The 23385-nt window shown below is 37.6% G+C and overlaps 1 protein-coding gene across 5 annotated transcripts in view; it reads right to left on the bottom strand.

The window, feature by feature from the left end:
* Positions 1–23385, bottom strand: part of LOC105467979 (trimethyllysine hydroxylase, epsilon) — a 104481-nt gene that overhangs the window by 22113 nt on the left and 58983 nt on the right. For all 5 annotated transcript variants that reach the window (XR_011618301.1, XM_011717826.3, XM_011717830.3 and 2 more), the window contains one exon: positions 2630–2806. Coding sequence is in view for 4 of the 5 variants with exons in the window: in XM_011717826.3 (XP_011716128.1) it covers positions 2630–2806 (177 nt within the window). In the remaining variant the exon portion in view is untranslated. The remainder of the gene's footprint in view (positions 1–2629; positions 2807–23385) is intronic.

The following is a 23385-nucleotide window of genomic DNA, read 5'->3' as shown; positions in this document are numbered from 1 at the left end:
TAATGCAGGGGCTACCAAACTATGGTTTATGAGTCAAATCTGGTGCTTGGTTTTGTAATGCCTGTTTCAGAACACATCTGTCCATTTTGTTACATATTGTTTATAGCTCCATTCACTCACATAGCCCACAAAGTTTAAAAATATTTACCATCTGGCTCTTTACAGAAAATGTTTGCTGACTCCTGCTTTAATGATTTGTCCGTTCAGTCCTTTCTCACATTTTTCTATTGGAATACTTGTACTTTTCTTACAATTTAGCAATAGCACCTTACATATTAAGGATTTTTAGTCTTTGGCATACATTTTGCTAATATTTTGCCTGTTTTTAAATAAACCTTTCTATGGCATTTTTTTCTATCGTACATAAATTAGTAGTCAATGCATGCATTGTAAGCATGTTTTTCCTCCAATGCTTTTTCTTTTAACTTTTTTATTTGGAGATAATAGATTCATAGGATGTTGAAAAGAAATGTGTAGGAAAGTCCCATGAGCTCTTCCCCAAGACTTCCTTGATGTTAACATGTTATACAGCCACACTACAATACCCAAACCAAGAAAGTGGTATTGGTACAATCCATTGGGCTTATTCAGATTTAACCAGTTAAACATATGTTCATTTGTGTGCATAGCTCTTTGCAGTGTAATTACATGTGTAACTTTGTGTAACCACTACCACAATCAAGATACTCAACCATGACTCCTTCGTGTTACCCTTTTATAGCTACATCTGCCACCTCCTACCCCTGCATCTCTAACTTCTGGCAACCAATAATCTGTTCTCTATAATTATGTTATTTCATGACTGTTACATAAATGAAATAATGCAGATTGGCTTTTTCACTTCAGCATAATTTAACTGAGGTTCTTCCAAGTTATGTGTCATTAGTTCGTTCCTTTTCATTGCTGTAAGTAGCATTTTATTATATGGATGGTTTATTTAACCATTCAACCATTGGGTAGTTTCCAGTTCTTGGTTGTTACAAATAATGCTGATGTGAACATTAATGTACAGGGTTTTATGTGAACATAAGTTTTCATTTATTTGGGATAAATGCCCAGAAGTGTGATTTCTGGGTTGCACGTCTGGTTTTTTTGTAAGAAATTACCAAACTGTTTTCTAGAGTGTACCATTTTACATTCCTATAAGCAATGTATGAGTGATAGAATTTCTCTGCATCTTCTCTAGTATTTGGTGTAGTTGCTGTTTTTTAATTTAGTCATTCTGATAGGTATGTAGTGCAATCTCATTGTGATATTAACTTTCATTTCTCTAACAGCTAATAATGTTGAACATCTTTTCATACGTTTATTTGCCATCTGTATATCCTATTCAGGAAAATGTCTGAGCATATCTTTTATCCATTTTAAAATTGCATTGCTTGTTTTCTATGCTGAGTTTTAAGAGTTTAGTCCTAGTGCAAGTCAGGACCTTAAGATGTTCTCATATGTTCTTTTCTTGAAGTTTTATAGGTTTATGTTTTACATTTACGTCCACAATCTACTATGAGTTGGTTTTTATATAAGGTGTGAGACTTGGGTTGAGGTTCTTTTATTTTTTGATTATGGACATCCAATTGCTCCGGCACCAATTATTGAAAAGACTATCCTTCCTCCATTGAATGGCTTTTGCACTTTTGCCAAAGATAAGTTGACTATATTTCTGTAGATCTATTTCTGGGTTCTCTATTCTATTCCATTGATCTATGTATCTGTCCCTCCACCAATACCACATTGTCTTGATTACTGCAGTCTTAACATCAGGAAGTGATTTCTTCCCACTTAATTCTTCATTTTAAAAATTGTGTTGGCTTTCCTAGGGCCTGTATATTTCCATTTAAATTTTAGAGGAAGCTTGTTTATAATTATTAAAAAATCTTGCTTATGTTTTGACAGGAATTACATTAAAACTATACATCAATTTGGAGAAAACTGACATCATTATTATGTTGAGTCTTCCAATCCATGAACATGATTTGCTTCTCCATGTATTTATGTCTTCTTTGATTTCTTTCATCAGCATTTAATAATTTTTATAATATAGATCCTATACATATTTTGTTAGATGATACCTAAATATTTAAATTTATTTGAAGCTACTGAAATGGTCATTTTTCATTTCAGTTTCTGCATGTTTAAGTATATAGAAATATGATTGATTTTTGTGTGTTGATCTTGTGTCCTGTGACCTTACTGAACTTATTTATTAGTTTTCATAGTTTTATTACAGATTACTTGAGGTAGTCTATGTTAGGCTATCATGTATCTGCAAATAAAGAGTTTTGTGTACAAATTTTATTAATTTTTCTTGACTTACTGTAATATAATTTTCAGTACTATGATAAATAAGAGTGGTGAGAGCGGATGTTAAACAATAGTGGTAAGAGTGGGCATCCTTGCCATGTTCCCTGTCTTAGAGGGAAAGCATTCAGTCTCACCATTAAGTATAATGTTAGCTGTGGATTGTAACAATTTTATATGAAGAGAAAAATGTTTCAAAAAATCCTTCCAAAACAAGAAAAAAAGAAAAATAACTATTAACCTATTTTTGAAAGGAACAAACCATTTTCCACAAAATAACTGTCCTTCAGAAGAGTACCCCCAAAGAAGATCAAGTCTCCTGTCCACTCACAAGTAAAGAAGAGTGTGGTCTCGTCCAGACGAATGTTCTTTGGCTTGATACATAAATCCACACTGGCAGTATCCAGGCTGCGCTGGTGAGTCTTAGAGTTGTAGCACGATGCTGAGCGGCAGTGGTCTCGAAGCCAGACATAATCAAAGCGCATCACGGTATTAGCATATTTCAGCTCTAGGGAAAAGATCATGTTCATCAGAAATCAGCATCCAGAAAACTTCCTTCTAAAAGTCTTCTACCAAGAAATAAGCAAGAGCAATAAGGGTTGAGGGGAGGGACTTGCCCCTTACCAGATATTAAAATATACTGTAGAACTTCTATAATTAAAATGGTGTAATGTTGTATTTAAATAGATAAAATGATGGAAGAGTATAAAAAGCCCAGAAATATACCCAAATGCATATGGAAATCTGATATGTAATAAAGTGACAGCAAAAGTCATTGAGGAAAAGATGAATTTTTAAATAAATGGTGTTGGGACAACTAGATAGAACTTGGGAAAAGATAAATTTGTGTCTATATGTCATGTTGTCAGAAGGTCATCAAGATAAACTCAAAATATATAAGTACTAAATTTAGAATATGAAACCATTCAAGTATCAAAAGACGGAAGCATAGGTGTGTAGAGGATATATAGGAGGTGATATGGTTTGGCTCTGTGTCCCCACCCAAATCTTATGTTGAATTATAATCCCCAATGTTAGGGGAGGGACCTAGTGGGAGGTGATCGGATCATGGGGGTGAATTCCCCTTTGCTGTTCTCCTGAAAGTGACTGAGCTCTCACAAGATCTGGTTGTTTAAAAGTGTGTGGCACTTTCGCCTTCACTTTCTCCTGCTTTGCCATGGTAAGATGTGCTTGCTTCCCCTCACTTTCCACCATGATTGTAAGTTTCCTGAGGCCTCCCAGCCATGCTTCCTGTACAGCCTGCAGAACTGTGAGTCAATTGAACCTCTTTTCTTCATAAAGTACCCAGTTTCAGGTAGTTCTTTATAGCCAAGTGAGAACAAACAAACACAGAAAATTGTTGCCAGGGAAGTGGGGCATTGCTATAAAGATACATGAAAATGTGGAAGCAACTTTGGAACTGGGTAACAGGCAGAGATTGGAACAGTTTGGAGGGCTCAGAAGAAGACAGAAAGGTGAGGGAAAGTTAGGAACTTCCTAGAGACTTCTTGAATAGTTTTGACCAAAATGCTGATAGCGATGTGAACAGTGAAGTCCATACTGAGGTGGTCTCAGATGGAGATGAGGAACTTATTGGGAACTGGAGTAATGGTCACTCTCGCTATGCTTTATCAGAGACTGGCAGCATTGTGGCCCTGCTCTAGGAATTTGTGGAACTTTCAGCTTGAGAGAGATGATTTAGGGTATCTGGCAGAAGAAATGTCTAATCAGCAAAGTGTTCAAGATGTGGCCTGGCTGCTTCTAACAGTGTACGCTCATATGCATTTGCAAAGAGATGGTCTGAAATTGGAACTTATAGTTAAAAGGGAAACAGTATAAAAGGTTGGAAAATTTGCAGTGAAACCATGTGGTGGGAAACAAACCATTTTCTGGAAGGAATTCAAGGCTGCAGAAATTTCCATAAGCAAAGAGAAGCCAAATGTTAATATCCAAGACAATGGGGGGAAATGTCTCCAGGGCATGTCAGAGACCTTTGCAGCAGCCCCTCCCATTACAGGCCCTGAGGCCAAGAGGGAAAAAAGAGTTTTGTGGGCCATGCCTAGGGCCCTATTGCTCTATGTAGCCTTGGGACATGGCCCCCATGTCCCTTGGCTCTATGTCTCAGCTGCTTCAGCTCTAGCCATGGCTAAAAGGGACCAAGGAACAGCTTGGGCCATTGCTTCAGAGGATGCAAGCCCCAAGCCTTGGTGGCTTCCATGTATTATTGGGCCTGTGGGTGCCCAGAAGACAAGAGTTGAGGCTTGGGAGCCTCTGCATAGATTTCAGAGGATGGATGGAAATGCCTGGATATCCAGGCAGAAGTCTACTGCAGGGGCAGAGCCCTCATGAAGAACCTCTCCTAGGGCAGTGTGGAGGAGAAATGTGGGGTTGGAGGCCCCACACAGAGTCCCCACTAGGGCACTGCCTAGTGGAACTATGAGAAGAGGGCCACCGTCCTCCAGACCCCAGAATGGTAGATCCACCAATAACTTGCACTGTGCACCTGGAAAAGCCACAGCCACTCAATGCCAGCCTGTGAAAGCACTCCCAGACGCTGTACCCTGCAAAGCCAGAGGGGCATAGCTGCCCAAGGCCATGGGAACCCACCCCTTGAATCAGCATGACCTGGATGTGAGACATGGTATCAAAGGAGATTATTTTGGAGCTTTAAGATTTAATGACTGCCCTGTTGGGTTTTGAACTTTCATGGGGCCTGTAGCCCCTTGGCTTTGGCCAATTTCTCCCATTTGGAATGGGAGCATTTACCCAATGCCTGTACCCCCATTGTATCTTGGAAGTAACAAACTTGTTTTTGATTTTACAAGCTCATAGGTGGAAGAGACTAGCCTTGTCTCAGATGAGACTTTGAACTTGAACTTCTGAGTTAGTGCTGGAGTGAGTTAAGACTTTAGGAGACTGTTGGAAGGTGTGATTGGTTTTGAAATGTGAAAAGACATAAGATTTGGGAGGGGCTAGGAGTGAAATGGTGGAATGATATGGTTTGTCTCTTTGTCCTCACCCAAATCTCATGTTGAATTGTAATCCCCAATGTTGGGGGAGGGACCTGGTGGGAGGTGATTGGATCATGGGGGCAAATTCCCTCCTTGCTGCTCTCATGATAGTGAGTTCTCATGAGATCTGGTTGTTTAAAAGTGTGTAGCACTTCCCCCTTTGCTGTCTCTCTCCCCTGCTCCACCATGCTTGCTTCCCCTTTACCGTCTACCAAGATTTTAAGTTTCCTGAGGCCTCCTAGCCATGCTTCCTGTACAGCCTATGGAACTGTGAGTTAATTAAATTTCTTTTCTTCATAAATTAACCATTCTCTGGGAGTTCTTTATGGCAGTGTGAGAACAGACTAATACAGGAGGTCCTTGTACTATTTTAGCAACTAACCTTCTGTTAATTTGAAGTTATAGCAAAATTAAAAAATTACAAAAAAACAAAGACTTTCTATACATTAGGTTACTCATTTAGAAAAGGTAAATAAAGTGTGTGACCCAATTTACAAAAGAAAAGAAAAAATAAGTTATGTCTTCATATAATTCAAAAAAATAAATTTCTGATGGATTAAAGTACAAAAAATTAAAACTGTGAAACATTAAATATTGACAACCTTGAGGTAAGAAAGGTTGTTTTAATATGACACAAAAGGCATAGAGATAAATTTGTCTATATTAAAATAAATCCCTTCTGTTCTGCAAACAATATAAAAGCAAAGTTAAAAGACAAGTAACAGGAAAAAATATTTGTAACATAAAAGGATTAATATCCAGCATATAGAATAAACCTCTGAGATCATTAAAGATAAAAACCCAACAGAAAAATAGGTAAAGGATATCACTAAGGAAAGTCACCAGAAGTGACCGGTATACATATGAACTGCCCCCAGCCTTGTTAATAATCAAAGAAATGGGTATTTAAACCAAAATGTGATACCATTTTATACCAATCAGAGCAACAAAAATTTTAAAGGCTGATTAAAATGTGTTTTAAAGGATGTGGGGAAAAATGCATACTTGCAAACATTGGTAGTAGGAGTAAATATTGTTAAAGTTATACTATATGGCATCAGCAAGTTTCTATGAAAATAATTTAAAATGTGCATATTTGACCTAGAAATTCACCTCTCAGTATTTATCTTTTTTACTCTTGTACTTTATTTATTTATTTTATCTTTTAATATATATTTTTTTATTTCATAGCTTCTGGGGCTCAAGTGGTTTTTGGTTACATGGATGAATTGTATATTAGCGAAGTCAGAGATTTCAGTGCACCCATCACCTGAGTAGTAGTGTACACTGAAACTGATATGTAGTTTTTTATTCCTTATCCCCCTCCTTCCCTCTCCCCTTCTGAGTCTCCAATGTCCATTATACCACTCTGTATGCCTTTGCATAACATAGCTTAGCTCCCACTTATAAGTAAGAACATACTGTATTTGGTTTTTTATTCCTGAGTTACTTCACTTAGAATAATGGTCTCAAGCTCCATCCAAGTTGCTGCAAAATACATTATTTCATTCTTTATTATGGCTGAGTAGTATTCCAAGGTGTATATATACATTTTCTTTATCTACTTATTGGTTGATGGGTACTGAGGTTGGTTCCATATCTTTGCCATTGTAAATTGTGCTGTGATGAACATACACATACAGGTGTCTTTTTGATATAATGACTTATTTTCCTTTGGGCAAATAGTAGTTCACCTCTCAGTATTTATCTTATAGAAAGTGTCACACATGTGGAGCAGCATATAAGGATATTCATAATAGTGATGGTTATAATAGTAAAAATAATTAGAAAAAAGACTAAATGTCTATCAGTGGGGAAGTGGAAGAATCGCTGAATAAACTGTGGTTTATCCACATTTTAAGATATTAAGCAATAGTTTTTAAAAACTGCTATACCTGTACCTCTCACATTCACTTTCATTGGTATTATCATTCTCATTTTAAGGACAACTAATTAAAGCTCAGAGATGCTAAGTAACTTTGTAAGAATATAATCATTAGGTGGTAGAGCTAGGACATGAACCCAAGTCGTGCAACCCCACAGCCTAGTACACTAAGTCTCAAAGTACAGCCTTGGGAGTCTGGAGGTGAGACTTCTTTTAGAAAAACACAATGAGGAGCTTGGCAAATTCTCTCCCGCAAAAGTATTGATAAAACTGGCCAAAATTTAAAAAGAACCATTTTAAGACTCTGGAAATTGTCCAAAGGTATACAGCAAATTGAGAAGTATTTATTCTATTTTTAATTTCTTTAGTAATAATACTGTTTCCTATAATTGCTATACCAATCTACATTCCCACCAACAGTGTACAAAAGTTCCTTTTTCTCCACACCCTTTCCAACACCTGTTATCTCTTGTCTTTTTGACAATAGGTATTCTAATGGGTGTCAGGTGGTATATCAGAGTAGTTTTGATTTGTATTTCTCTTATAATTAGTGATGTTGAGCATCTTATCATATAGGTGTTGGTCATTTGTATGTCTTCTTTGGGGAAATGTCTATTCAGATTCATTGACCATTTTTTAATTGGGTTATGTGTTCTGTTGCTATTGAGTTGTATGAATTCTTTATAAATTTTTGGATATTAATCCCTTATCACAAATACAGTTTGCAAATATTTTTTCCTAATCCCCAGGATATCTTTTCATTTTGTTGATTGTTTTCCTTTGCTGTGCATAAGCTGGTTAGTTTGATGCTGTCTCATTTATTTATTTTGGTTTCTGTAGCCTAAGCAGTTGGTGTGAGATCCAAAAAAATAATTGCTAAGGCCAATGTCAAGGAGCTTTACAACATGTTTTCTTCTAGGAGTTTTATGGTTTCAGGTCTTATCCTTGTTTAAGTCTTTATCCATTTTGAGCTGATTTGTGTGTAGGATGATAAAGGTCCAATTTCATTCTTTTGCCTTCTGAGTATATGCCCAAAGGAAATGAAAGTACTACCTCATAAAGATACCTGCACTTCCATGTTCATTGCAGCATTATTTATGAAAGCCAAGGTATGGAAACAACCTAAATGTCTGTTGATGGATGAATGTAAAAAAAACTGTGGTATATATAGACAATGGAATATTATTCAGCTTTTTAAAAAGGAGATCTTGCCATTTGTCATAATATGGATGAACCTGGAGGACATTATGCTAAGTGAAATAAACCAGATACAGAAAAAAAATTTGCATGATCTCATTTGTATCTGGAATCTTAAAAAAAAGTCAATTAAATATATAGAGAGAATAAAACAGTGGTTACCAGGGCCAAGGGTAGGGGCATGGGTGAGGAAATGGGAGATGTATGGCTAAGGACACAAAGTAGCAGATATGTAGAATGAACAGATCTAGATATCTGTTACACAACAACATGAAGACTATAGTTTATAATAGTGCAATGTGTTTTGGATTTTTTCTAAATGAGTTAATTGTAGCTGTTCTTGCCACAAAAAATGGGTAACTATGTGAGATGATTGATATGTTAATTGCTTCATTATAGTAACAATTTTACTATCTATATGTATCTCATAATATCATGTCATGTATTTTAAACATACACAATGCAATTTCTTTTAAAAAGCAAGTATTTATTTACAAAAAACTACTGAACCTTGGGTAAAAATAGTGGGAATCTGTGGTGTATTTTAGCATGGGGTGCTCCCACTCCTATTCCTCCACCCCTAGCTCCAATCAGCAGTAGTTCCACGAAGGTGGGCTAAACCAAGAAAACCGGCAGCTTTGCTGTCAAAGATGACTAACGTGATTTGGAGCAGAGCATTCATAAAACCCCTATGCACCTGGGTGTTATCAAAAACAATTACGGAAGCCATACTGGTTGGAGCAAACAACAGACCCGAAGAACAGCCAGAAATCTAACCAGGCTATATAGGGAGTGAGAAAGCTATAATGGGCCTTGAAAAGCTCCCACACATCCCTAGTATTTGGAAGGTTGCATATGCATGCACTGCTGTGTGCACACTGAAGAGAGACTGGAAATGGCCCTAGTTATTTACATGTCTCTGGATGAAAATGAGGGTTTTTGTAGGAAACATGAGAATGACAGAAAGTAAAAACCAGGACAAACTTCTTGGGTTAGTCTGTTTGCATCATTATAGAGAAGTATCTGGGGCTAGGTAACTCGTAAAGAAAAGAGGTTTATTTGGCTCATGGTTCTGCAGGCTGTACAGAAAGCATAGTGCTGGCATCTGCTTCTGGTGAGGGCCTCAGGAAGCTCATAATCATGGCAGAAGGTGAAGGGGAGCTAGCACGACACATAGTGAGAGAGGGAGCGAGAGAGAGGGAAGAAGTGCCAGGCTCTTTTAAACAATTGGATCTTGTCTGAACTCATTACTGAGGGGCAGGCACCAAGCCATTCATGAGGGATTTGCCCTCATGACCCAAATAACTCCCATCAGGCCCCATTTCCAACACTGGAGATCACATTTCAACATGAGATTTGGAGGAGACAAACATCCAAACCATATTACTTGTAAATAGCTCAAACTTTGAGTGTATGCCTCAAACAACACACAGATCCTCTGGCAAAGGGTGGAAGCCTTATTAGATTAAGTTTTTTAAGCATAACCTCTGATCAATAGTTGGCTGGCCTCTAAACTATATCAGGAATTCTCAACCTGATGCTTCAAGTAGGCCTATGGACATCTGGGCCAGATAGTCTTTTTGTCACCAGGTGTCAGCAGCATCTTCCTCTCCAGTTGTGACAACAAAAAATGTCTCCAGACAATGCCAAAGGTCCCCTGGGGGGCAAAATAGACCCCAATTGAGAGCCACTGGGCTATGGTGATCCCAGTGCAATGCTTAGGAAACCACAGTTAAAAATAAAAATAAGAAGTAAAAATAAAACCTGAGCAGAGACATCAGTGGCTACACACTGCAGGGGACAAAGACTCCACAGAATTACCACAGACAACAAAAAAATACACAAAACAAACAAATACACAAAATACAAACAAATACACAAAAATATGCAACAATTACTCTGGGGACGTCAGAACTCAGTTTCCACAAAATGTTATCTAAAATGTTCCAGATTTTCAACAACAAGAAAAGATCATGAGATATGTGTAGAAACAGAAGGGTTACCTACACACAGAAAAAAACCCTCTGAGAATATTACAGAAAATCCTATTGCCTAAGTCAAATATGCAGATAGAAGGCAACTTATCTTCTGCAGAAAATGTCTTTCCCTTCTAATAGTCTTGAGCTTTACAGGAGAGAAGCAGAATGGACTATTGGGGCATCACCTCCATGTACCTATATTATTTCCTCATTATAAGCCAACACTTGTCTGTGATGGCAGGTATGCCTTATACAAGTGCTTTCAAGGTATACCCCAACTGGATGCTTGAAAATCCATAGCTACTGCACTTAATTGAAAGACTGTCTGATACAACTGATACTCTGAAATAGGGCTATTCATTTGGTGGTGCCCTACAGTTGGAGTTCTTGTCCTAGGGTGTGTGGAATAATATGCAAAATTTGTGTGTGTGTGTGTGTGTGTGTGTGTAGAATTCTATAGGGTCTATAACCTAAAAACATTGAGAACCCTTTCCTTACAGTGACAAAAGTGAGTACCACTAACCCTTATTCAGTTTGGTCATTGCAGTGAGATGATGCACAGTTCAACAAACTATAGCTTATGGGTCAAATATAGTGTGTGACCTATTTTGTTTGGCTTGCAAGATAAAAAATGGATTTTACACTTTAAAAGTGTAATAAAACAAAAACAAAACAAAGAAAATCACTGTAATGGTTAACTCTACGTGTCAATTTGACTGTACCATGGGGTGCCCAGATACGGGGCTAAACATTAATTCTGGGTGTATCTGTGAGAGTGTTTCTGGAAGAAATTAGCATTTAAATCAATAAACTGAGTAGAGTACATTGCCTTCTGCAATGCGGGGATAATTCTGTCTGCCTGCTTGAGCTGGGATATTGGTCTTTTCCTGTACTTGGACTGAAACTTACATCATCAACCTTCCATTTTAGGCCTTTGAACTTCGACTAGAACTTAGATTGATTCTCCTGGTTCTTTTTTTAAAAATGTTTTTATTATACTTTAAGTTCTAGGGTACATGTGCACAACGTGCAGATTTGTTACATCTGTATACATGTGCCATGTTGTTTCTCTGGAGAATACTGACTAATATAGATATATATATATATATATATATTTTTTTTTTTTTTTTTTTTGAGGCGGAGTCTCACTCTGTCGCCCAGGCTGGAGTGCAGTGGCACGATCTCGGCTCACTGCAAGCTCCGCCTCCCGGGTTCCCGCCATTCTCCTGCCTCAGCCTCCCGAGTAGCTGGGACCACAGGCGCCGCCACCTCGCCCGGCTAATTTTTTTGTATTTTTAGTGGAGACGGGGTTTCATTGTGTTAGCCAGGATGGTCTCGATCTCCTGACCTCGTGATCCGCCCGTCTCGGCCTCCCAAAGTGCTGGGATTACAGGCTTGAGCCACCGTGCCCGGCCTGACTAATAGAGATATTGGTACTGAGAAGTAGGGTACTGCTCTAACAAATACCTAAAACTGTGGAAGCAGCTTTGGAAATGAGTAATGGGGGAGACACTGTAAGAGTTTTGAGGTACATGCTAGAAAAAAGCCTAGATTACTGTGAAGGGATTGCTAATGGTATTTCTGGTAAGAGGTCAGAAAAAAAAGAGGACAGCTGGAGAGAAAGCCTCCATGTTCCTAGAGAATATAAATAATTGTAAACAGAATGCTGGTAGAAATATGAATGGTAAAGGCCATTCTGATGAGGTCTCAGATGGAAAAGAGGAACATGCTACTGGACAATGGAAAAAAAAAAGTGACACTTTTTATAAAGTGGCAAAAAACTTAGCTGCAAAGTGATGAGAGAGCAGTTGGTTCCTTCTGACTGCTTATAGTAAAATGTGAGAAGAGATAAATGAATTGAAGAAGGAACTGTTAAACAAAAAGGAACCAGGACTTAAGAGATTTAGAAAACTCTCAGTTTATCCATATTGCAAAGAATGAGAGAGTATGTTTGAAAGGGAATACTAAGGGTGCGGCTGATCCACATTTGATAAGGAGATAAGTGTGTGCATGAACCATGGTCCTACTCAGCCATCTCAACAGAAGCCATAAACAGAGATGGGATTATACCAGCAGAAAAACTGCCAGCTGGGACCAAAAAGAACAGAGAAAATGGGACAAAATTGAGAGAGTTGTGCATATGCTATTTATTCCTCAAGAAAAGGGAAGAGTGAGGCTAAAGGCAATTTAGAGATCATCAGGGCACCATTCCCACCACAGGCCCAAGGGGCAGGGCTAGTTCTCCCTCAGTTTCAAAAGGCATAGTCACCTCAAAGAGTCTCAAGGGCAGGGCTGCTGCTAAATTTTGGGCTTAGCTGGGACCCATCACTTTTTCCTTCCTTCTCATTTCTCCCCTGTCCCTGCCCGTTTTTTTTTTTTGTTGTTTGTTTTTTTGAGACAGAGTCTCACTCTGTCGCCTAGGCTAGAGTGCAGTGGTATGATCTCAGCTTACTGCAGCCTCCACCTCCTGGGTTCAAGTGATTCTCCTGCCTCCACCTCCCTGGTAGCTAGGACTACAGGTGCCCACCACCACGCCCAGCTAATTTTTGTATTTTTAGTAGAAACGAGGTTTTGCTGTGTTGGTCAGGCTGGTCTTGAACTCCTGACCTCAAGTGATCTGCCTGCCTCAGCCTTCCAAAGTGCTGGTATTACAGGCATGAGCCACCTGGCACCCGGCCTTATTTCTCTCTGTTTGGAATGGGAATGTCTCTATTGTGCCTGTCCCACCATCCTATTTTGGAAGCACATACTTATCTGGTTTCACAGGAGAAGAAATTTTGCCTCAGGATAAATTGTACCTCAAGTCTCACCCATATCTAATTTAGATGAGATTTAGTTGAGACTTTGGAATTTTCATCTTTAGAGTGGATGCTGGAATGAGTTAAGACTTGGGGTTGTTGGGATGGAATGTATATATTTTATGTGAGAAGAATATGAATTTGGGGAATCTAGGGGTGGAATGTAATAGACTGAATTGAGTCTCCCCTAAGTCCATATGTTAAAGTTCTAATCCCCAATGTGATGGTATCTGGAGATGGAGACTTTAGGAGATAATTAGGCCATGAGGGTAGATTCCTAATGATGGTATTAGTGCTCTTATAACAAGGGATGAGATGGAGCCCTTTATCTCTCCACCATGTGAAGATACAGCAAGAAGGCAGAAGGCAGCCATCTGCAAGCCAGGAAGAGAGTCCTCACCAGAACTTGACTATGCTGGTGCCCTGATGTTGGATTTCATAGCCTCCAGAACTGTGAGAAATAAATGTCTGTTGTTTAAGCCACCTAGGCTATGGTATTTTATTAAAACAGCCTGAGCCTACTAAGACAACCATGGGACAGAGATTGTACATGGCCCCAGAAAAGCCTAAAATATTTACTATCTGGCTGTGTTAGTCAGTTCAGGCTGCTATAACAAAATTACAATAGACTGGGTAGCTTAAACAACAGATATTTATTTCTCACTGTCTGGAAGCTGGGAAGTCTAAGATGAGGGTTCCAGGCCATTTGGTTCCTGGTGAGGGCCCTCTTCTCGGTTTGCAGATGGCTACCTTGTTGCTATATCCTCAAATGATAGAGAGAGAATGTGCTCTCTCTTATAATGGCACTAATTCCATCATGAGGACTCCACCCTAATAACCTAATTAGCTCCCAAAGGTTCCATCTTCAAGTACCATCACATTGGGAGTTAGGGCTTCAACATATAAATTTGTAGAAAACACATTCAGTCCATAGCACTGGTCCTTTACAGATAAAAGTCTGCTGACCTCTGAGATAATCTGTAGCAGAAACTCTTTTGTTCATCCTCTCCTCCACTTCTAGTGAGCTGGCAAGAGTAGCTAATACTACCACCTTAATAGCATTTGAAACCTAACCAACACCTGTCTCCATTTAAGCGCCATATATCAGTCAAAATACTCTTTCCAATGAAATTTAGCTTAGAATCTCTTAAGTAGTTCCCCATTACAATAGGGTAAAGACCAATCTCCTCAAGATTGCCTACAAGGGTCTGCACAATGTGGCCCTGGCTAACCTCTGTAGCCTCTTTTATCAACCCTTCCTTGCACTTGACATAGCAGTCCATGTGGGCCAATATGACATATTCTCTGTAGCCCAACTCTTATACATATAGTTCCCTCTAACTGAAACATTCTTATTCACTGCCTCATCCCTCTTCCCCTGCCTAGTTCATATTCAATACTCATGACTTAGCTTACTAGTTGTGCCCTGCAGGCAGTCATTCATAACTCTCCAGGTTGGATTAAGTACCTTTCCTCTTTGTTCTTACAGCACCCTATGCATTGCCTAAAAGAATTTCTCATGTTGTCTTATGCTTGTTTATCATTGCCACAAGACTGTGAGTATCTTGAGGATAGGGAATGTGTCTTCATCTCAGCATGCTTTGCACTTAGGACAATGTCTGAATCCTGGTAGGTATACATTAAATGTTTGTTGAATAAATCAATGGTAAATCAAGCAGTGGTGCAGCTGCCTTACTGGTAACTCCAATACAGGTCACATATCTACAAATGATCTTCTCCTGCTCTACTAGATACCTAGTAATCCTGACTATATGCTATATTCCATTTTCATGTTAAGAGTTGCTAGTTATCTAAGCAGTATAGTAGTGGAATAAACTACTGTGTGGCTAGACTTGCCTTTTAGTAGGCTTCAATATATCCCTTCATTTTAGTTAAGTTGGTATGCTTACTGTCCTTTTGCTGACTGGAGTCCATTCTTGCCTTTTCACTTGTAATTTTTCTCCTTGAAATCACAGGAGAAATTAATTAAAGGACCATCTGATTAAATGACTACCTTCTCCTTCAAAATATAGCTAAAAATTCATTTATTCAAGGCAGCTTCTTTGAATAATCTATTTCCTCTTTGAAATTAAATATTTGGTAGGTATCAACTCAATTTACATTTGTGTTTGGCATAAGCTAATTATGCTTCTCATATTTATTTACTTATTTTATTCGTTTCAGGGACTCTACATCTTACACTAAGAAAAGGAATCTTCCATCTTTGGTTCTCTAACAGTTCTCAGCTCAGTTAATAAAATTAACACTCAGCAAATGCTTATTAATTAGATCTTATCAAAATTTTAATACAGAAAAGAAACTTGAAACTCACCTCGATTCATCTTTTATAACTCACATTTAATCAATCACCAAGGTCTGTTGATTCCACTTCCTAAATCTTTCTGAAATACATATAACCTCTCCATTTACACTCCTTTCTCCTGACACATTCAGGTATTCATCATCTATAGACAGTGGGACTCTATAAAACGATTTTAAAAATCAAGGTAGTAAAATCAGATTGTAGTTTAGAAAGAGCACTCTAGTTTCAGGATGGATAATGGATCATCAGGAGAGCAAGACAAGGCTGCAGTAATCCTGTTAAGATAGTTACCTCCTTGCTTCTCAATGTTGTTTTTGGACCACTTTTTCTACCTCCTTCCTCTAAAACCCAAGCTTCTTTGAAGATCATGCTTTCTTAATTATTCTAATCAAATACCTCTTGAGTCACTCTCCATTTTTAATGAAGTCCAGTTTACTGTTGTCCACTTTACCCTTTCCCTGTCATCCTTGGCAACTTCATCATCATTAATTACAGTACTCCCAACATTTTCATTTAAAACATTCCATACTCTAGCCACCTCTTATTACCATTCCAGTTCAATTATTCTGGCACTCCTCACTACAATAATCCTTCCACCCCATAAAGAGCTCCAATCCATTGACCCTAAGCTCCTTTTCACTCTCTGTCATCTTGTTTCCTTTAATGTCCTCACTTCCCTCCTTACAGAGCCCATATTCCATGGTCCATCATTTTAATCAATTTCTTGCAAACAGTCTTAACTTCCTTGTCCCCTCTCTCTGTGCCATACTTCCCTGACAAAGCCCCAACCATGGTAAACTCAAATTCCTACTTCCTGTGCAGCCAAGCAGCTGAACATTGCTGGAGAAAAAATTTTCTTTTATGTTTTATTTTTTTAATTGACAAAAAATGTGTGTTGTTATCTTGTAAACATGATGTTTTAAAGTATATATACATTTTGGAATGGCTAAATCTAACCAATTAATAAATGGAACACTTCACATAGTTATTATTTTTGTGGTGCTAATATGTAACATCAACTCTGTTTTTCTTTTTTTTTTTTTTTAATTATACTTTAAGTTCTAGGGTACATGTGCACAACGTGCAGGTTTGTTACATATGTATACTTGTGCCATGTTGGTGTGCTGCACCCAAGAATATAGTATCATCATTAACTATAGTCATTTTGCTATATGATAGATCTCTTGAAATTTATTTCTCCTATCTAACTCTAATTATGTATCCTCTGACCAACATGTCTCTATCTTCCCTCCCCGCAATCACCCTAGCCTCTGATAACCACCATTCTACTCACTTCTATGAGATCAAATTTTTTAGATTCCACGTATGAGTGAGATAATGCAGTATTTGTCTTCCTGTGCCTGGCTTATTTCCTTTAACATAAATTCCTCCAGGCTCATTCATGTTGCTGTAAATGACAGGATTTGATTCTTTTTATGGCTGAGTAGTGTTACATTGTGTATGTATACTTCACTTTCTTCATCCATTCATCCATTGATGGACACTTACGATAGAGAAAATTTTAAAAACTGCACTACCTAGTATCATTTTAAACTCATCATGAAAAATCTCAAATTAGTACTCAATACAGCCAAACAATTCTTGCATAATTTCCTAGTAAAATCACTCACTCTCTAAGAAGACTGTGTCATACCATCTCCCCTATCCTCAAACTGCCAACACCTCCTCACCCTTCACACTTTCAACTGACGACCTTGCTTCTTCCTTCAAAGAAAATGTAGAAGCAGTAAGAGAATCTTCACAAACTGATGCCCCATATCCAATCACTTACCTGCATCTGTGCCCACATATCCCACCTTTCTTTCTGTTATAATCGTTGAAATAATTTGTGTAAATATTCAAGGTCAATACTACCATTTATGAACTAGATTCTATCTCTTCTTTCCTACTTAGGGACTATGCTCCTGAAGCAGTTCTATTCTTCTCTTTTGCATCACCAAATTTTCCTTCCCTATTGGATCATCCTCATTTAGCAAACATGTAATATCTCCCATATTAAAATAATATTTCAGGAGTGCCATCGGCAAGATAGCGAATAGAAAACAAAAGACCCTCCTTCCCCCATGGATTGAATAACAATTTATGGAACAATTGCCTTTATGACAAATTCAGAAATGAGTTAAAAGGTTGCTGCACTCCAAGCAAGGGCAAAGTCAACCTCACCAAAACCCAGTAGGACAATTCATGGCATTTCTTCACCAGAGACACTTCTCCCAGCTTGGTACATTGTAACTGAGAGGAAACCCCTACCTCTTGACTTACCCTAGTGGGGAAAAGAAGCTGAATGTCCAACATTCTAACTTTTCAGGGTGTTATCTAAAAGACTGGTTTCTGTCTTGCCTGAATCTAAGAACTGACAGCAATGGGATGCCAGGTTGGGGGCTTGCTGAGAACAAAAGTGATCTATGTGGCTTGGCTTGGCACCAGAGTCTGTAGACTATAGACAGACATTATGTGGAGCTCCAATACCCTAGTTTACTACAGAAACAGAGAGATGGCAGTATCAAGGGGAACTCCTGAATGGAAACTGATAAATCTCTTCAATTAGATGTTTATATGCACAATCCCAGAAGAGTATGCATTCCCAGGAAAGGATTAGGAGGTCTCTAGAGTCTTTAACTGGGCTAACTGGAGAATGTCCTCCTTGTATGCAACCAGACCACAAAGACTGAGAAAGGTAGCTGAGCTTTCAAATGTTAGTCTCAACAAGATATAATAAGACATATGAAGAAACAAAGAAATATGGACTATTCAAAGGAATAATTTAAACCTCCAGAAAGCACCCCTAAAGACATATATAAATTACCAGACAAAAACTCAAAATAAGCATCACCAGAATAATTGAAGAATTTAAAAAGAACACAGGCAACTAAACAAAATTAGGAAACCAACATATAAACAAAATGAGAATATCAACAAATAAATAAAACTATAAAAATGAATCAAACAGAAATTCTGGAACTGAAGTATCTAATAATTGAATTGGAGAAATTCACTGGAGGGATTCAACAGCAGAATTGACCAGGCAGAAAAAAGAATTAGTAAACTCAATGATAGGACTTTGAAATTATTGAGAAAGAGAAGAAAAAAAAAAACAAAGTGAAGAAAAATGAGGAGAACCTAAGGGATTTATGGGGCACCAACAAGCAGAACAACATATGCATGATGGAAATCACAAAAGGAGAAAAGAGAAATGAGTAGAGAGCTTATTTGAAGAAATGATGGCTGAAAACTCTCCAAATTTGATGAGAGAAAAGGACACACAAATTCAATAAACAACTCCAGTTGGAATAAATCTAAAGAGACCTACACTGAGACCCATCAAAATCAAACTGTCAAAAGTCACACAGACAGAATCTTGAAAGTGGCAGGAAAAAATGACTCATCACATACAAGGGAGCTTCTATTAAACTATCAGCTGGTTTCTTAGCAAAACCTTGCAGGCTAGAAAGGAGTGAAATAATATATTCAATTACTGAAGAACAAAACCTACCCACGAAGAACATTATATTTTATAAAACTGTCCTTCTAAAATGAAGGAGAGATTAAGACTTCCCAGATAAACAAAAGGAGAGGAAGTTGATCGCCACTCAATCTGCCCCACAAGAAATGCTGAAGGGATCCTTCAACTTGAAGAAAAAGGATGATAAATAGCAACACAAAATCATATGAAAATATAAACCTTCTGGTAAAGGTTTATTGTGTAGTATTGTAATATAAGTGTGTAAATCACTTTTAAATATGGTATAAATTTTAAACACAAAAGTAACAAATAATTATAGATCTATGTTAATGGATGCACACTATAAGGAAAGGATGCCCACCCTCAATATTACTATTGTTGAAGTACTGGGATTCCTAGCTAGAAAAATTAGACAAGAAAGAGAAGTAACAGAAATCTAAACTGGAAAAGATGAAGTAAAATTGTTTCTATTCACAGATGACATGATCTTATATGTAGAAAACCCTAAAGATTCCATATGCAATAAAAAGTATTATAACTAATAAATGATGTCAGAAAATTTGCAGGATTTCCAAAAGCAATACATAAAATCTATTGCATTTCTACATATTAATGGTGACCAATCTAAGAAGAAAATTTAAGAAAAAAATTCCATTTATTTATTTTATTTTATTTTTTATTATACTTTAAGTTCTGGGATACATGTATAGAATATGCAGGTTTGTTACATAGGTATACATGTGCCATGGTGGTTTGCTGCACCCATCAACCTGTCATCTACATTAGGTATTTCTCCTAATGCTATCCCTCCCCCAGACTCCACTCCCCGACAGGCCCTGGTGTGTGATATTCCCCTCCTTGTGTTCATGTGTCCTCATTGTTCAACTCCCACTTATGAGTGAGAACATGCGGTGTTTGGTTTTCTATTCTTGTGTTAGTTTGCTGAGAATGATGGTCTCCAGCATCATCCATGTCCCTGCAAAGGACATGAACTCATCCTTTTTTATGGCTGCATAGTATTCCATGGTGTATATGTGCCACATTTTCTTTATCCAGTCTATTATTGATTGGCATTTGGGTTGTTTCCAAGTCTTTGCAATTGTGAACAGTGCTGCAATAAACATAAGTGTGCATGTGTCTTTATCATAGAATGACTTATAATCCTCTGGGTATATACCCAGTAATGGGATTGCTGGGTCAAATGGTATTTCTAGTTTTAGATCCTTGAGGAATCGCCACACTGTCTTCCATAATGGTTGAACTAATTTACACTCCCACCAACAGTGTAAAAGCGTTACTATTTCTCCACATCCTCTCCAGCATCTGTTGTTTCCTGACTTCTTAATGATTGACATTCTAATTGGTATGAGATGATTTTGATTTGCATTTCTCTGATGACCAGTGACGATGAGCTTTTTTCATATGTTTGTTGCCTGCATAAATGTCTTCTTTGAGAAGTGTCTGTTCATATCCTTTGCCCACTTTTTGATGGGGTTGTTTTGTTTTCATGTAAATTTAAGTTCTTTGTAGATTCTGAATATTAGCCCTTTGTCAGATGGATAGATTGCAAAACTTTTCTCCCATTCTGTAGGTTGCCTATTCACTGTGATGGTAGTTTCTTTTGCTGTGGAGAAGCTATTTCGTTTAATCAGATCCCGTTTCTCTATTTTGGCTTTTGTTGCCATTGCTTTTGGTGTTTTAGTCATGAAGTGTTTGCCCATGCCTATGTCCTGAATGGTATTGCCTAGGTTTTCTTCTAGGGTTTTTATGGTTTTAGGTCTTATGTTTAAGTCTTTAATCTATCTTGAGTTAATTTTTGTATAAGGTGTAAGGAAGGGATCCAGTTTCAGCTTTCTGCATATGGCATCAAAAAGGATGAAATACTTAGGAATAAACTTAACCAAGTTAGAGAAACACTTTTACAGTGAAAACTACAAAATGTTGCTAAGAGAAATCAAAGAAAGGTACAAATAAATGGAAAGGCATCTCATGCTCATGGAATGGAAGGCTTAGTGTTGTTAAAATGCCCATACTACCCAATGTGATCTACAGATTAAATGCAATACCTATCAAAACTCCAATGGAATTTGTTGTAGAAACAGAAAAAAACCTTCCTAAAAGTCATAGGGAATCTCAAGGGACCCCGAATAGTCAAAATAATCTTGAAAAATGAGAACAAAATTGGAGGTCTTACAAAGCGACAGTAATCAAAATAGTATTGATGTATGAAAAAGTCTTTATCTTTCACTTTTGAAGGATCATTTTGCTGGATATATAATTCTACATTGGTAGTTTTCCCCCCTTTATCACTTAAGTTTGTCATTCCATTGTGTTCTGGCTTGCACAGTTCCTGATGAGAAGTCCACTGCAATTCTTATCTTTGTTTCTCTGTAGGTAAGGTGTTTTTCTCCCCACTAGGCTGCCTCCAAGAATGTCTCTTTGTCTTTGGTTTTCTGCAGTTTTAATATAATAGGCCTACGTGTGAGGTCTTGCTTGTTTATTTTAATATGTGTATGTGTGTTTATTTATAATGAATTTGTTAATGTGTCTATTTTTATGCCAGTACTATATTGTTTTGATTACTATTGCTTTGTAATATATTTTGAAATCACGTAGTATGATGCCTCCAGCTTTGTTCTTTTTGCTTAAGATTGCTTTAGCCATTCGGTGTCTTAAGTTGAAAGCTTTTCCTTTCAGATCAGGAACAAGACAATGATGCTTACTCTTCCCACTCTTACTCTACATAGTACTGAAAGTCATAACCAGAGTAATTAGGCAAGGAAAAGAAATAAAAGACATGCTAATAGGAAAGAAAGAGATGAATTTGTCTCTGTTCACTGATGAAATAATCTTATATATAGAAAACCCTAAAGAGACCACCAAAAAACTGTTAGACTTAATGAATTCAGTAAAACCAACATACAAAAATCAGTAATGCTTCTATACCCTAACAATGAACTAACTGAAAAAGAAATCAAGAAAACAATCCTATTTATAATAGTTGCAAAAAATACTTAGGAAGAAATTTAACCAAGGAGATTAATAATCTCTACGCTCAAAACTATAAAATATTGATTAAATAAATTGGAGAACACATAAATAAATGAAAAAATATTCTATCTTCATGGATTGGAAGAATTAATATTGTCAAAATATCTATACTATTCAAAGTGATCTACAGATTCAATGCAGCTCCTGTCAAAATTTCAATTACATTTTTCACAGAAATACAAAAAAGTCCTAAAATTCTGACTGATAATTTCAACACCTGTGTCATATGTAAGTCTGGTTCTGATATTGCTTTGCCTCTTCAAATTGTGTTATTTCTTGCCTTAGCAGGTTTTGTAATTCTGTTATTGTTAAAAGCCAGACATCTTGTATAGAGCAATAGCTACTGAGGTAAATAGGATTTTACCATGAATATCTATATTAATCTGGCCCAGAGTTAGGTTGTGTTTGATGTTTGTTGTCTCTGTGGGTACCAGAAGCATTAAATTTCTCTAGTGATTTTGCTTTTGTCTTCTCTCTTGGCCTTGGCTCTTCCCTTTGTGCTGTACCTCAGAGACAGGTTGTCTCTTGCAGCTCTTCCAGCTGTAATCCATTGTCATTTTAACTGGAGGCTTATTAGCTTGTTGTAGGGTGTGGGGGGATGAGGGCATTCTACAATCTTCAGATTCTCAGTCTCTGGAGTGCATAGTGGGCCTGTGTCTTGGAAGTGTGACTTTCACAATTGTTTTTGTTTCTCTTCCAGGGTGTGGTAGATTGAACTGTAACCCCCAAAAAGATATGTTGAAGTCCGAATCCCTGGTACCTGTGAATGTGACCTTATTTAGAAAGCGTCTTTGCAGATGTAATCAAGTTAAAATGAGGTCACACTGGATTAGGGTGGGCTCTAAATCCAATGACTGCTATCTTTATAAAGAGAGAAATATTTGAAGACAGAGATTAGGCATTGTGACGAAGGCCCTGTGAATATGAAAGCAGAGATTGGAGTAATGCTGGCACAAGCAAAGTAATGCCAAGGATTGCCAGCAACCATAAGAAACTAGAAAAGGCAAGGAAAAACTCTCTCCCAAAGCCTTTGGAGGGAGCATGGCCTTACCAACCCTCCAAGACTATGAGAAAATAAACTGTTGTTTTAAACCACCTAGTTTGTGTAATTTGTTATGGCAGCCTTAGGAGACTCATACACATAGGTAAAGTATTCCCTCCTGCCAACTAATACTTTCTGTGGTTGTAACATTCCTAGTCTATGTCTTTGAAACCCGCTCCCTTGTATATTAAGGCTTTCTTTTCTTTCTTTTTTTTTCCCTTAGGTAAGACAGGGAGATGGAGTGGGGCTGGAACAGGCTGAGTTGCCTTCCCCTAGTTGAGAAGGGATTTTGCTATTGCCTTCTGTTATTTTTGTCT

This window comes from Macaca nemestrina, chromosome X, assembly GCF_043159975.1.
Source record: "Macaca nemestrina isolate mMacNem1 chromosome X, mMacNem.hap1, whole genome shotgun sequence".
In the NCBI taxonomy this organism is placed as follows: Eukaryota; Metazoa; Chordata; class Mammalia; order Primates; family Cercopithecidae; genus Macaca; species Macaca nemestrina.
This window is presented reverse-complemented; position numbering and strand designations above follow the sequence as displayed.